Consider the following 16,719-nt stretch of genomic DNA (forward strand, 5'->3'; position numbering starts at 1 on the left):
AATTCATTTAGGGATGGGACACAAGAAGGTCAGTGCCTGAGAGATTAAGCCAACTGTCAGGTTAGAATGCCATGATTTATTGACTCAAATATAGCGCATGGATCCTTAAGGATATGAACTGAGACAACACAGGTATCTGCACTTCATCAAACATTGTTAATCTAAGATCATATAACTTTAACTAGTTTGCTCAAAGACGAACACATTTGTCATACTTGTACAAAACATTCCATGACCTACATGACCTGTGATACAATGAATTTCATCCCAAAATCTTTAAAAAAAAAAAGTATTTGGATAACATCTAACCTGAATCATTTCCAGTGTATTTCAAACAAGACAGAAGCTACAAATGCCAAACATAGAGTAGAGAATGTTCAAGTCGAATAATTTTCACCACTTTCAGTGTGATTATAACACTATAGAGGGACTTTAGAGAGTATTATTATAAAATGGGGTTGGGGATGAGAAGACGTTCTTAAGATCCATGAAAACACTGCAGTATGACATATTTTAGCGTATAACTGTTGTTCATGGTTACACTCAGCTATACCTTTACCTTTGTGTGAACAATTTTATTGTTTTCGTTACAGATTTACTAAAGTAAACAGACCAAGAGTTTGCCAAGGGTTTACAATCTAGTTCAATATTAGAGCATAGGTTATAAATGTCTGTTAAAAGACCTAAAAAAAACCCCAAAAACAGTCTTAATCCAAAGAAAAATCAAATGTAGCTATCCTCTATAAAGAAACAAAAAAATTATAATACAGTAGTTAGCTCATTGTGGACTCAGAATAATTGGAAATGCTCAAATATCGGGAACCAGCAACCAGCCTCCGTCCATCCTTTTGTTAATCTTCTCCTTCAGCTCCTGGGCCGTCCGAGCCCCACCTGATTAACGTGGTTTTGTTCTTTTAGATGTAATGCTGCCGGTTGTGAGTTGGGCCAGCTCTGAGGGCACAGTGACAGGTACATAGTGTGTCTGGCATGCTTCTGTGTGTTTCCACCATGGCTGGGGTACAGGGGGTAGGGTGGGGCGGGGGGGGCATCAACGAGAGGGATCAGCAGCAGCCCTCTCTTTCTTCATTTTTTTTTATCTCATCTGACCAAACTGAGAAACGTCTTCTTGTGGAAAGTGTTGTGTGTCCGATTTATCCACTCAACTCATTCACTTAACCACCAAGCATCACCGAGTCCTGCCAGCCGAGCCTCACGCTTACACGGGGGGACAAAAGAGAGAGAAAGGAGTCTTTTTTGTAATGTATAGCTTCTCTGGACACGTTAAATTATTAAAACATTTCTTTCCTTTTTTTTTTTTTTTTTTTTTTGGCTTTTTCCTCACGCTTTAACCGCTGCTACTTTTTTTTTTGTCGCGACATATTCTCAAGATATTAGCAGAATAATATCCTGTTTTCAGTCTGCCGTAGATGCTCACTGACAGGTGTCTTTTCATCCTGTTCAGGCCCATACACTTGCCTTGGCTCTAATTTTGGCTGGCTGTGAGAAGGCAAAAAAGATCCACCGTTTACCGTCCAGAAGCTCCATTTTTGATCTGTCTGCCTCCAGTCTCTCTCACTGGTTGGTTTTCTTTCATTGACGCAGTGCTCACACTTTTGTAATGTGATGTCTCCACGTGACACTACAGCTCACGGTTTCCGTGAATTGACATGTCGAGGTGTTTTAAACAACACTCTGCGCTCACTCATTGTTCCTCAGAGACTGCATGACTGTGTCAGAATTCATTTATGACTCATTGCGTTGGGAACAGATGGCCTCTACCTGCTTCACGTTTGACTTTAAAACCACATAGCCTTTCCAGCCTGACTCAGAATACCTCGTGGGTGTCTCAGCAGTGCCACTGCCAAGTGTTTATGATCAGAGTCCTCTCAATATAGAAAAAGAGGGTGATAGATGTCTATAAGAACAGATGGTTTCCTGAACAGGCAATGAAATATTCAGAACGAGAGTCTCAGAATGTCTTGGTGTCATGTTTGACCCAAAGGGCGCCAGGAGATCTCAGTATCTCTGTCTGACTACTTGAATTTGAGAACATATTTGTTTTCACATTGTAGTAATGTTATAAATAAAACAGATTTGTATGAAAATCTGTGACATCTTGCTGTGGCATCTCATCCTATCATTTTCAGTGATCCACAGCAGAGATGATTGTGTTTTCTGTCTGTTTTTAAATCTGCTGGGTCTTTTTCATGGCTTGTTTTGTTTTTTTGTGATTGTACTGTTTTAGATTTTAGAGTTTACATGCATCAAATTCAGCTAATGTAGCTTTTATCCTTCTCCTGCTGTCTATAATTGAGTGATTCTTACCACCACAGTGAGCAAGCTCTCTCTCTCTCTCCCTCTCTCTCTCTCTCCCTCTCTTATTCTTTCTCTCTCTTCTTCCCCCTCCTCCTGTTTTCATCTCCCCAATGCCTTGTGGCTGAAGTTAAAACCCTAATGTGGAAGAAAGGCAGGTCTGGGTTCGATAAGTGCTTGCATGTTGTATATTTGTAATCTGCTAATGCAGTTTAATCTTACTGTTGTACTCAGGTTATCTTGGTATCATGCAGAGTATTTTTTTTTTTTAGATGTTCAGCTTTGGAAGATCTGCAGACTAGCCTGAAAGTGTAACTGTTAATTAGCATGTGCCACAGTGAGCGTGTGGATCACGAATCTCCACAGATTCCATCATTTAAACACCAGTAGCAGCTGCCTGTGTCAGCTTTTTGCACATAACCATTGAAATGTGTGGAAATATGTTTCTGCTCTCTGGATGGCAAGCTGACAAGCTCTAATTTTGTTTTTGTTTTTTTTTTCGTCTTGTTTTTTTCTGAATTAGCAGATGATGTGTTAATCAGCCTTACCACTGAGTTCCAGCATGTGGATCTCAGCTTATTTTGAAAAATGCAGTTTTGGTTCCGCAGAGGATGAGGAGAGGAGAGAGGAGAGGGGGAAGAGGAGGAGGAGGAGGAGGAGGGGGGGGTCGTCCTACCCTACCGCCAGTCTGTCTCTCTGAATTAGCTTCTGTTCCCCTCCTGTTGGACTGCTGTGGCTGCTTTCTGCTACAGCTTGAGATCAAAGGAGCCTGTTAATCATATCACTCTGTGGTAGAGCTGAAGCCATCTGCCTCTCCTCTACCTGCGCAGCTCTCTCTCTCATGCGTCGGTTCTGGAATATTGTTACTTCTGGTCCGTCGACGGTGGGCCAAGATTTTTCTTTTATGGGCTTCACTAAGTCACTTTCTCCCCCCTGCCAGTCTTCTGATTGGTTCAGTGGCTCCAGAAGAGTGTTCTTTTCTACGGTTAACTTTTAGTGCATGCAGCATTTCCAGCTAACATCTGGATTAGCACTTTATCCCACCGCTAGCAGCTAAGACCTTTGCCATGCCACCTACTCCAATAGGATAAACCTTCTTCGTGCCCATTTGCAGGTCTTACCTTCACCTTTTCCTGCCCACGTTAGGGCTTGCTCCCTCTTTCTACCTCTTAAATTAATGAATAAATTAAAAAAAAAATGCCTCTGGCTACCAACCCCAGAACATTTATGACTAATGTTGTGTGTGTAGTCACACTCTCCCCTTTCGCATATCTGTGAATGCGATGATTTTTCTCTAAAACCGCACCTTCAAAATTAGTAGAGAAAGACGAATGAATATAATTTTGATTTGACTTTGTTATAGACATGTAAAGCGCTTTGAGACTATAGATAGTGATAGTGGGCTCTAAATAAATATTATTATTATTATTATTATTATTATTATTGTTGTTATTATTAAGCATATTTCAGGCGTTCTAATGGCAAATCCAGCGAGAAGAAAGCTATGAACGTCTGTTTAATTTGTGTTTTTCAGAGTGGGTATACATGACAGACAGTTGCATGTATTAGCGTAATAATAGAGTTCCATGCAGATATAGGTGCAGATGTACGTTTATGTCTTGTCGTTAGAGAGGGTATAATATCCGCTCTAGACAGTCACCGGGGAGCCATGAGACAGACTGACAGAGAGAGAGAAAATGAAATTACAGAGTACCGTGTAACCTCTACTCTTGCCAGCAGAGAACTGCATGGTCTCTTACGTAATCTGGCAGCCAAAAACAGCATTTCCTTTCTTCCTTTCACAAGTCAAAAAAAAAAAAAAAAAAAAGACTCAAAGTGTTCTTTATGTAACTTCTACAAGCGACAGCTTGGCAAATGAACAGATGGCCTAAACTTTTCATCTTAAAGAGTGACTTTTGTTTGTTTCCTTTTCATTTGTTCGTTTTTTTTTTCGTTTTCTTGTCCAGTCGTATGCGATAGTATCATTGTTCAGATGTAGGCTCCTCCAGTAGATAACTGAATTTGAACTGAATTTGTTGTGAATGTATTCCACTGTTTTATTTTGCCACAGCTTTTTACCTGATCTCTCTGGGTTTCCGTTAACGTGCCCTTCTAATGTGATACAAGCTCTTAAATACCTCCAAAGACGTTTTTTATTTTAAACAATACACACAGGCCCAAGTTACAGCTCCAAGCAAGATTCGAGCCCCTAACCGACGGGTAGCGAGTCAGATGTCCTAGCCGGTGAAGCTAAAACTTTAAACTGATAGGCCAAACGCCAGAGTGTCATTTGAGGGAGAGAGGTTTACCCATGGCATTGCCCTTAACTGACTCATCTCCCCCTGCTGCGCCCACGCAACTGATTTTAAATTTGCTTTTGATTACATGAATAATGCCCAAGTTTATGAGTCTTGAGCAGACCCAGTGCCATTTTTGCTCATGACAGTCATGACGCCTGAGAAAGCCGCGCTCCTAAAATGGCAGCCGTTAAGATTAGGATCAGGATGCTGATCTTGTCCAAGAGTGTAATAGTGTTGATCTATCATCCAGCAAAGGCAAACAACTCAACAGGCGCCAATCTGTTCCACTCTCTGCAATTTGGAACTTCTGGATAGATTTAAAAAAAAAAAAAAAGACTCTTTTTTTCTCTTCAATGAGCAAAGGTAATTAATAGCTTGGGCCATTAGCTCAGTAGGATGTTCCCCAGTCTCATTTTTGTTTGAGTGGGAGAGAGCTAACCAGTATTTAAAGAAAAAGAAAAGAAAAAAAATCGGAATCACGGACTGGGCGGAATGACATGCAGGGTGTTCCCGAGCCGCTATGGAATATTCACGTTTCAGTAAACAGGCTGGGATTTAATAGAATGAAATGGGGGAAAAAGGAAAAGAATGAGGCCAGTATGAGTTCCACTTGGTATGAAGTTGAAGGGTTTTTTTTTGTTTATTTGTGTGAGATATTGGGGGATTTTTTTGTGTTGGAGAGCGTTTCTGACCGCTGCCAGAGAGTTTTGGCTGGAAGAACTAAGCGGCACCTGAGCGGCTGTGGAGCAGCCCGGGTGGCAAAGCAAACCGAGTGTTTTGAGGGCGAAACAGACAGATCGTGGACAGACCAGACTCACAGTGCTTGTGGGCATTTTCAGCACAGAGAGTCACAGTACCCAGATGTGGTGTTTTTTTTTTTTTTCTGTTGTGGAAAAGGGATTTAAACTGGTCATTATGTTTTAAATGTTCTCAGGAGTGACAGCTTTGAATGTTTTTCAAATAACTCGTTTAAGGAAAAAAAAAAAAAAATTTAATAAGCTCCTCTCTGGCGGGCTGTTTGTTCATCCCTCTCGAAACAGGATATTGGGAATTAGCAACAGACATGGTGAACTGTGTTTAACGTTTCGAAGCGTCTGCCGGTCTCTTGTCGTCGCCGAGCAGAGAATCATGTTGTTTAAGTAAGCTGTGTACGCACCATTACTGTCGCCACTGTCAGCCATTCACCTCCTCCTGCTCCACTGCCACGTGCCTCCACCATTCCAGAGATTTCATTTCAAATTGCCCATTTCACTCAAGTCAGACTCAGAAAGACGTGTGCTTCTGTCGACACTGTCTGCCAGCATAGTGTCCATGTGTGTGTGTGTGTGTGTGTGTGTGTGTCACTGTCCTTTTGTCTGTGTTTGTGTCTGCTGTTTAAGTGTGCTATGTGTGCGGTGTGTACTTCTGTGTGTATGAGACAGAGCGAGAGAGAGAGAGACAGTGTGCATTTGTGTGTGTGTGTGTGTGTGTGTGTGCGTGCGTGTTTGTCTGTAATGTATTGTGACCTGTCATTGTAGAAAATGTCATGTTTTTGCTTTTTTCTGTTCTTCCTTCATTATCTGGACTCCTCAAATTGCTCAGGTGCAGATGTAATTCTCTATTTCTTTTTTTTTGTTTTGTTTTGTTTTGTTTGTTTTTTCTTCCCCGTTTCCCTATTTCTATTATACACAGTGTTTAACAGTGCAGCAGAGCATTTGGGAAATCCAACTGAATCATGTCTAATTTTTTTTTTTTTTAATTCTTAATTCACCATTGGCTTTTTTGACTCAGTGTGTGCTGGAACAAAGAGAAGCTATGTTACGAATGACCTTGAAATGTTTTGTAATTGGATTGGACCACAGTTTAATGCAAAGGTGCTCTCTGTGTCCAGCAGACACTGACTTGTTTTTTTACACACAAACCATTTACGAATGTAGGTTAGTGGTGTAAAATCAGCCACGATCCTTAAATTTGACGTGTAATTTAAAATTCAGTTGCTTAAAATGGAATACAATTCGATCATATAAGACATTTTTTAATGGCTGCTTTTACTACCCCTCCCTGCTGTTTCCTTCTTTAACAGAGTTTTGCTGTCCAGGCCTCAGCGTTCTCTATCTCTCTCCCACTTTCAGCTCTGTCTTGTCTTCTTCTCCTGGCCCACAATCCTTTGCACTCATGACAGCCGGTCCACGTGACTGTCAGAGTAATTCACAGTCACTTCACTTAGTGATACTATTAGTCCAGCACAGCTAGCAAAGAGTTGTGTTAGCCTCCCAATGCACACTCACCGTGGACTCATAGGCCCCTCACACCTGGATGACATCTCACAGTCGTGACACACATTCCTAAATAGGCCTCCATCAACACAACAACACATCATCTCTCTGTTTAGAATTAATTTAATCTTCGCCTGGTCATCAAGCAAACCAAAACTTCAAAAAAACAAACAATCAAAAAAAAAACCCCATTTCATCTAGTCTTTTGTTATACTATCCAGCTCTAAAAAAAAAAAGAAAAGAAAAGAGAGAAATAAAACACAAAAACAGTACATGTAGGAGAAATTCCATTTGAGGAGGTTCTGATCATTGTGTGTGATATTATGTGTATGGTAGTCACCTGAGAGTTTATCAACACGTCTCTGTATTTCCCAATTCACTTTGCTCCTAAGCTACAGGCTGATGTGTGCATCGTCTCTGTGGATGGACTTTTTTCCCTCCTTCCACCTCTGCTTCAGTAGGATCTCTGCTGTGTTGCTGGGATTTAATATGAAATGGGCCGTAGACCTCTGAAAATAGCAAAGAGGCTTTTTTTTTTTTTTTGTTGTTATTATTGAGAAATATTTGGCCATATGTCTTTGCCATGAAGTTGTGAAGCAATCATTCAGGCCAGAAACCTATTCGAATAGGTTTATATTTCATATTCCTGTTCATTGTTGTCGTCAAATGCCTCCATTTGATTTGTTTTCCACAGTATGTATTTCCACACTAAAATCAGAGGTCTTTGGCCCCTGGGCTTGGGATAGTGGGAGTGTTGGCAGGCAAACTGATTGCTCTTTTGAATGCATGAAGAATCTGGAGAGCAGTATGCGCTATTGGTTTTAAGCATTATAACCAAGTATGTGGGTCAGTGACCAGGAGAAGCTGGTCACAGTCCCTAGGCTCCGTGGGCATTGCACAGACTGAGTAGCCAACAGCCGACAACAGATCACAATTGAGTAATAACCACAGAGTGATATAAGAGTCAGGAAAAAAAAATGCACCAGTTCTTGTGTGGTATGCGAATTTTTTAGAATTCAATCCCAAATACTCCGTTTACCCATAATTATATTACCTAAGTATATTGCCATAGCACTGTGAAATGAATTAAGATTTGGAAAGGACACAGGCAACAAAGAAAAGACACTCCCCATTAAATTATAATGGTGGTATAATTAGCTTTGCCTCAGAAGGCGAGAGAGGGGGGGAGAGCGAGACAGAGAGAGAGAGAGAAACAGAGAGAGAGAGAGAGAAAGAGAGAGAGAGAGAGAGAGAGAAAGAAGTGAGGAGGATTAATAATGCACTGCCATGGTCCACCTCACCATTTCATTCCTCTGGCATTGGTTGAAAATAAAGCCAGCCCATTTTCCCTGCTCTTTAAATCTCTTTAAAGCTGATTTGGCTATTACTGATGTGGACATTTACTTGAGGCATTGCTACAGCATGACATCAGACTGGCAACACTAGCACAGCCGACCCAAAGTTCAATCCATTTTCTACCCAAAAAAGTATGCCAAGCTACTCCTCCCCCCCCCCTCTCTCTCTCTCCCCCTCGCCCTCTCTTTCTATCTCTTGTTCTCTCTGTAGGAGGAAAGGGAGTAAAAACTGTCTGATAGGGGATTTTTTAAACCAAAGAGAAACTCTCTACTTTTTATTTTTGCTCTGTGCAATACTCACGGACAATAATCAGTCATATGCATATATATATATATATAAAAATATATATATATTTGTGACTGTTCTCCCTCCATTTTTGAGTGTTCATACAATGATAGACTTTAAGATCTATTGAGTCAGTTCTGTACTCTGTACTGGTGTTTCTTAAGGCCAAATGAACTGATTGGCACAGGTTTCTTGCTTATTAATGAAGCAAAGAGGATTTTGAGGGAGAGCATCACCCGGAGAGGAGCTGAATGGAGAGAAGGGGGAGCAGTGGTGTCCAATGAGAACCTGACCTCTTTTAAACTCAGACTGGCACACCTGCAAAACGAAAAAAAACCCCCCAAAAAAACGCTCTGTTAGAGCCAGTCTGTGTCCGTTCCAGAACTGTCCCCAGTAATGGAACGCAGCCCAAACTGGAACAGCCAAGTGCAGCCAGTCGCACCATCTGGAATGATCCAGGTCCTCTGCGGAGGTGCACCGGAACGGCTACCGTCCCCGTCCCTGTTTGATACTGTAGTAGACTGAACCGACGCGTCTAGTTAGAACACACACGGTTAAAACCAAACCGAGTGTAGACCCTGCACCACAGGGTGGTACAAGGTCCTGGCCATCACTTAAAAAGTACCTGGCTTCAGCCAAGGCTGCACCTCTTAGATTCATAAGTTGTGAATTATGAAAAGCAGTTAATGTCAAGTCAGCACATTTGAGCTCAGGAGAAAGGTGGTTCCAATTAGGCAGTATTAAAACCAGATGGCATAGCAGGATTCCTGTGATAATTTACCACAGTGCTGGTCTCCTCCACATCCTGTCCTGGGACCTCTATGCCATCACCAGCCTCCTATACCCTAACATGCAACATACACATACGGGAGACCAAAAAAAAGAAAGAGACACACTGGACTCTCACACACATCTGTGCACAAACTCACACGCTGGGACCCCCCCCCCCACACACACACACACACACACACACACACACGTATACATAAACTCACACACCTACTCATGTCTGTAGGCATACATTATGCAGTGTGTGACACTGGCAGACAGGCTTAGAGTGATATAAAGCCTCGACCCCCCCCCCCCCCCCCCCCCCCCCCCCCCCAGCGACAGGAGAATATTCTCCTTTTTCACTCTCCTCTGCTTCCCATTTAACTCATCTAAGCACAGGGACTAAGCAGCTGTATAGAGCTGGCCACACTCCAGGAAGTCACGCAAGAGGCTGAACTGTCTCCTGCCTTGTATAGATCTGAATATGTTCTAGATTAGTCCGTGAGTGAAGGTGAGTTTCATATAAACCTGCCCTAAAACATATGCGCATTACTCATGAACTAGTTACGTTCATGTGTATTCAAAAATTACACTCGTACACATACACAGACACACGCACCCCAAACACACACATGTACGCACACATGCGCGCACACACACACACTAAACTGGCTGGTCCATAGGGCAGCAGAAACTGCTGATGTTGCATCGTTAAAAAAAAATAAAAAATCTCGTTGTTGCACCTGTTCGTGTGGACAGGTTCCCGGTGCCAGCTCTATGGGACAGGCTGCCTAATGGGCTGACAGGACCTCAGGGAGAACAGCTGTCGCCTCCACCCCTGGCTTTTGTGCCGGAACGATAAGCTAAACACCCCTGCTCCTCTCCCGCACACCTCTCCCTTCCACTCCTCTGCAAGAGGGACCGTACCAGACCGTAGAAGAATTACACTGTAGACAGCAACAGCCAATCAAAAGCGCCGCACCGCGCCGAGGCGTGCTGGCATGTGTCGTTTCCGTGATTTTGTGTATCGATTATTTTTTTTTTCTTATTTCATTTCATTTTTTGGTGAAAATATATAACTATACCTTCTCTCTCCCCTTCTCTTCTTGTTCACTTTGAATTTGTTTTTGTACGTACAGTTTTACGCCACTCTCATCCTCTCCTGAGAAAGAGAGGATGCATTTTTCTGGGCTGAAAACAAAAAACGTGTGATCCAGAGCAAAAGTTAAGATTGCGTCAGCCAGCGCCCGTCTTCCCCTCAGAGGATGCCGTTTGTTTCGGCTCTGGCAGGCTCCTTCCTTAGGAGAGTCCATTAGAATAATTGTGATGTGAGGGAGGAATATGACTGATGGGGATGCGAGCTGACGACTGGCCTGGAAAACACATGTATGTCTGTACCATGCTGAGCTTTCTTGTCTTGACCTCTGCCGAGGACACGACGCAGGACCTCAGCCTCACGAGCCCCCCCCCGTCTCCTCTCTTTCTCAAAGGGAGAATGTTTAATCCTTTCAAAGAAGAAAAAAAGCGCCTCTAGCGCTCTGTTTTTCTGCGTCTTTATTTTACCCTCTTCTCTTCTATTTCTTTCTCTCTCGCTCTGTCTCTGTCTCTCTCTATTATACTCTCAGTATATACATAAGTGTGTGTGTGTGTGTGTGTGTGCGTGTTGTGTGTGTGTGTGTGTGGTGTGTGTGCGCGCACTAACGGTGAGTATTTTAGTTTATCTGAGAATTGTTTGTCTCATGCTTTTTTCCTCTTCCGTCCCATGGTTCCTCACTGCAGAAGCCCAGTGTAAACCTACTACTCTGAGTACTCCCCCAACTCGTCTTCTCATTCACAAAATGTGCACTAGCCACTACCTGGACCTCTTCATCACCATTGTCATCAGCCTCAACGTCATCACAATGTCCATGGAGCATTACGAACAGTCCAAGGTGGGTCTGTTAAGTCAAACGCTAAGAGATGTGTATGTTCTTGTCAATGTTTCTCAATCGAAAAAAAAAGAAAAAGATAAGCTTCTCTCTGAGGTACCTTATTTTTTTCTTTACTCAAGTAACTTATTGTTTTTTAATGTTCAGTGTATTACTTACCAAGTCACTACTTTCTAATGTTGGTGGATTTCTCTAATGTTGCTTTTGATCAGTAATCTTGCAGTAATGTTTTGTTGTTGTTGTTGTTGTTGTTGTTGTTGTTGTTGTTGTTGTTGTTGTTGTTGTGGTTGCACACTCATAGCAGTATACTCTGCTTACACGAGCAGTTTTATTTGTCTGCTGTAAAACATCACTTTTACTCTGTTGTTTTATTGTGAGAGCTTTAGATTATTGTTCCTTAGTTTGATGAATTGGGATAAAACACATGCTTCAGATTTCTCTCCATTCAGCACCTGGGCCACTCTGCATAATTTTACTGTGTTTACAATAGAGTAAAAAAAGTCATGAATATCGAGGAGTGGATGGTAAAACAATAACGTGTGTTAGTCAGAGAAAGTCTGAGGGCAAGGATTTTTCACACAGTTAATCCTTTGGGTTATGCCTTGGTTTATGTTTTTTTCTCTCTCTCTCTCTCTCTCTCTCTCTCTCTCTCTCTCTCTCTCTTTGTGAAGGTCATTTTTTACATAAAATGAATGCTGTAAATTATTTTTCCACCTTGGACAGTTTTATGGCTTTAACAGATATCAGAGAGAGAAAAAGAGAGAGAGAAAAGAGAGAGAGAGAGAGAGAGAGAGAGGGAGAGAGAGAGACAGAGAGCAGAGAATAAAGCACTAAGTAAAAGCATTTCCGTTTCCATTGTTACGATCGACCCTAAAGACAAACTAGCTAAAGTACCACTTGGAGCACACCTGACAGACATCTTCCAAACAGTAGGTCTGATTGAGTGAGACAGAGTGAGTGTGTCAGGGTCCACAGCAGTGCCCCCCATTTCATCTCTCCCCCCCAACCGCTTCTCTCTGACAGTACAGACAAAAAAGCAATGCACAGGCCGTAGCTTGGTTTCCTCAGCGACCTCTGGTTCTTTCTCTTCCTTCCTTTCTTTCTTTCTGTTTCTTTCTTTCTTTCTTTCTTTCTTCTTTCTTTCTTTCTTTCTTTCTTTTCTGCCTGTCAGAACTCGTTTTAATATTTTTCCTGGTCTGACTGGTTCTCTCAAGACAGTGTTACGTGTTTACCTTAAGTGTCTAACTAGTCTCTCTATTTCAGCTGCCAGTGGAGGGGGGGGGGGGGGGGCGGGGCTTCAGGGACCTTCACCCATCAGTAATCGAGGTCTCGTGCCTCACGTGAAACTCTAAATAGCAGGTGATTTTAATGAGGAATGCGGCGCGCTGTGTCACAGGGAGTGGGCAGCGGTGGGGATTGTTAAGCGAAGTCGACTCATACAGTCATGCAAAGTATTGATTGGTGTTGCACATCCAGAGTGTTGTCTGGCCTTAATTACTGTGTGTGTCAGTCTGGAAACGGGGGAGGGGGGGGGGGGTCCATGTGTCGTTACTGTGGCAGACTCTGCAAATGTCAGCTAATGGATTGGCTTTGTCTAGGGGTTAATTTAATCAATTATGTTTCATACCCCGTCATCTTTTTTCATCATCATACCACAAGACGGAAGGAGACTTGATCAATATGAAGTGACCTATTCCATCTGAAGAGGAAAACGTGTGTGTGTGTGTGCGTGTGTGTGTGTGTGGCATGCATACGCCCACATAAGTAGATACACATTTGTGTTTTTGTATGTGCGTTTCTCTGAGGGTTGTTTATTTATTTATTTATTTATTTACAAAGAGGGTGAGTTTAATATTCAGTGATGGAAAATTTATATGTTGCCCTGTAAATGAACCAGAAACAGAGTTTAATTGGCTGGAAATTAGTTTTGGGTTTTTTTTTTTCACTTTAGTATTTCTAAAGGTTTCTACTCAACCGATTGAACTGTCTCATGCTAGCCTGAGGAGGGTAAACTCCAACCGTGGAGTCTTGATTCCCCTCAAAGTCTCTTCCTGTCTCAGTCCAAGGGAGTTTTTTCTTTGCCACTGTCACCGTAGCCTTCATCACTGAGGATCTGTGGTCGACCACCCTCTAAAGCTCTTCTGTGAAAACATCCATCAGAAAAAGCGCCACGCTAATATAAAATTGTACTGAATTGAAAACCTCGCTCATTTCTGATCTCTATTCATAGGTGCTGGACGAAGCTTTGAAGATCTGCAATTATATTTTCACCATCATTTTCGTCTTGGAGTCGGTCTTCAAGCTTGTGGCATTTGGTTTCCGTCGCTTTTTCAAAGACAAGTAAGATGTCAGGCATTTCCTCTCGAGTTCCGACGAATGTTTAACATTTAAAGAGGTCAGAAAATTCGATATTTTCAGACAGAGATAGTGTAAGTAATCGTTGGTGCTTCTTGAGTATGGTGGCTGTGATCCTAGTCTGAAAAACCACATCCTTCTCAGTGAAATCACGGCACTGGGGTCTTTGGCTTCCCTCAGACTCACTGTGGAGCATGAAAGGATCAGTGAGCTGGCGCCTGTGGCCCCAAACTGGACCCATTTGATGTTACTTGCGGTCGTCAGAATAACCATTCTGCTCTGTCTCCAAACGCTTACATCATGAATATGTATCTTATAGGCCAGTCCATCACAAATGCTGAATATTTTCTATTGTGACATATTGGGTTTTCACTTAGCTTATTTGAAAATGCAAGAATAACTATCCACAAGTTACTATAGTACAGAATGCGTGGTTAAGCTCAAACTGGAAATGCTTCATACTGTTGTTTCGTATGCTGGCTTTATGAATTTTCAATGGTATGGTACCATGAGGCTTAACTTATGAATGGCCAAGTATGTGAACTTAGTAATGTGTTAAATGGAACACGTGGTTATATTTTGAATAACTCAAAACCATAGCTTTACAATAAACCTACCAGTGTTTAATTAACTCCGAGAGTATTTCTATGATCAAACTAGGGGAGTGAGACTGGAAAGAGTTGATTTAACTCTGTCTTTGAGTAACTTGAACACTAAGCAAGTTTACCATGAATGTAGCAGGAGCGTCCCTGCTCTGCTCTGTCCATACAGCAGACAAACCAGTATAATGGGAGACTTCTAGAAACTTCTGAAAAGAAAACTTCCCCAAACTTGCTTCAGTGTCATGAATGAACAAAAGTAAAGTTTGGTGGGAGGCAGGGGGGTGGTTTGAAAAGAAAGGAAAAAATAAAAAATCCTAAGTATTCTTCCAGTAATTCCTTTTTTCAAGGAACAAAGTGTTGCTCATTTCCAGGCATTTAAGAGTTCAAGGTTGCTTCAATACAATGTATAATAAATATTCTTATGAATTTAAAATGATTTACAACATTGGAATGGACTCTCTGTACTTTTAGTTCACACACTCAAGTCCAACTCTGTAAGAATTGGAATAGCAAATTCACTTTGATGAGCGCCCCAATACTGTCCAAAATAGTCGAGAAAAATATGGAAATGTCTAACACTAACTTCAAGTTTTCTGCATATCTAATGAAACACCTTGAATGGCCCAGGGCTTTACAGTATTTGGCTTCTTTTAAAATTGGCCCGTGGCACCAAACTTACATATGACAAAATTACCCTTTTGACCTTGAAGGAAATGATTTCGTGTGTTGGCCCCCCTAGGCCTCCTAAAAAAAAAAGATTTGTACCAACTTTCTATGCTGCACAATTCAAAAGCCATCACCATATATCGTGTCTACAAACTTCTATAAACAAAGTGGTATGAGGCAGTCTGTAGGTCTTTTAGCCTTAATTTTGAGTAATAAACAGAGCACTGTAAGATACTGAAAAATTAACATTCAGATGATCGCTACTATCGCACCATGTCATTGTGAGGACTTTTACAGGGTCCTCACAAAGCAGGGTTCTGTCTGTTATGCATTGTTCTCTTTTAGAAAAGAAGCAGCACAACAGTGGTTAAGAGGTTTGGAGTACTGTAGCTTTACTTCTTTAAATCTAGCCTGTCTGAATAGATGTCGTCTGTGTTCTTAAGAATGGGGCTGCTGTTGTGTGGCGTTGCTCTGTTCACAGATTTCTGTTCCTCTCCAGGTGGAATCAGCTGGACTTGGCCATTGTACTGTTATCTATCATGGGTATTACGCTGGAGGAGATCGAGGTCAACGCTTCCCTTCCCATCAACCCCACCATCATCCGCATCATGAGAGTCCTCCGGATCGCCCGTGGTGGGTATTACTTCACCCCCCCACCCCACCCTCCCCAACCTCCCCATGTGCTGCTAGACCCACCTGGAACAGTTATTCATAGCTCAGATTAAGATGTAGCTGCCTTGTTTTCTTCAAGAAACAGTTTAAAAAAAAAAAAAAAAAGTATAACCTTACTGCAAATGTAATTTAACTACTTTAAAGACAAATGTAATTTAAACACTTTAAAAGATTGCTTCTCATTGAACATATATTATTATTCTCAATCCCAAAATTCATAAGCACATTATGATTTACCCAGTATGATAACACGGTTATGTTTGCATGAGGCTTTTGCTTCATTTGAATTAGAAGTCTAGAACTCCTTTCATCTTTCCCTTGCTGAGCTCTAGTCTCCTGTATATTTAATTGCATGTCTGTTTATGAGAAGTGCAGATGTCTCAGTGTTCCCATTGTTAGACTCCTTTCCCCAGCAAATCTCTCTCTCTCTCTCTCTCTCTCTCTGTGTGTCGCATGTACAGGCCGTCTGAGCTCCAGTAAAAAGAGACCAGATGGCAGCAATGAGAAATTCAGTTCACACACTCTCTTTGCCTTACACACACACACACACACACACACACACATACACACACACGCACAGAGATAGACAAGGGAGGGAGAGAGAGAGGGAGAGAGAGAGAGAGAGAGAGGGGAGAGAGAGAGAGAGAGAAAATGGGCATCTTCTCTAATGAATGAGCTGTTGGGAGTGTCTTTAGTGATTATATCCTCCAAAGAGACCGCAAACACACCTGCCCAAAGTGTGTGTGTGTGTGTGTGTTTATGTTTGTGCAGACACATTTATATGTGTGTCTGTTCTGCTGTAACGTGTATGTATGTGTGTACGTGTCTTTGTGTGTGTGTGTGTGTGTGTGTGTGTGGACAGTCCCAGACAAGGCTCATGAATTGCAGAGTGAGACGATCTTGAAGGCTCTCCTTGTGACCCATATTGGGTTCTTTTCCCACCTGAATGATATTCCAGCTCTCTGATCAATTAATGTGCAATAATAACATCTTGATTACAGTAAATATAACATTGCATGTGTCATCCTACTTTTCTTAATAACATCTTTATTACTATAGATATAACATAGCATGTGTAATCCCACTTACCTTAATAACATCTTTATTACAATTATATAACATGCTAACATGTGTAGCCAAGGTGCCATATTAACATCTTTATTACAATAACATAACAATATAACATGTTCGTACAACACGCCATAATAACATGTCT

At 41.8% G+C, this 16,719-nt stretch overlaps 1 protein-coding gene across 1 annotated transcript in view; it reads left to right on the top strand.

Moving 5' to 3' along the window:
• Positions 1-16,719, top strand: part of cacna1g (calcium channel, voltage-dependent, T type, alpha 1G subunit) — a 176,003-nt gene that overhangs the window by 142,353 nt on the left and 16,931 nt on the right. Inside the window, 4 exon segments of the mRNA XM_030773184.1 lie at positions 919-969; positions 11,063-11,211; positions 13,439-13,548; positions 15,331-15,464. Coding sequence (XP_030629044.1) covers positions 919-969; positions 11,063-11,211; positions 13,439-13,548; positions 15,331-15,464 — 444 coding nt within the window.

This window comes from Chanos chanos, chromosome 5 (assembly GCF_902362185.1).
Source record: "Chanos chanos chromosome 5, fChaCha1.1, whole genome shotgun sequence".
Lineage (NCBI taxonomy): Eukaryota > Metazoa > Chordata > Actinopteri > Gonorynchiformes > Chanidae > Chanos > Chanos chanos.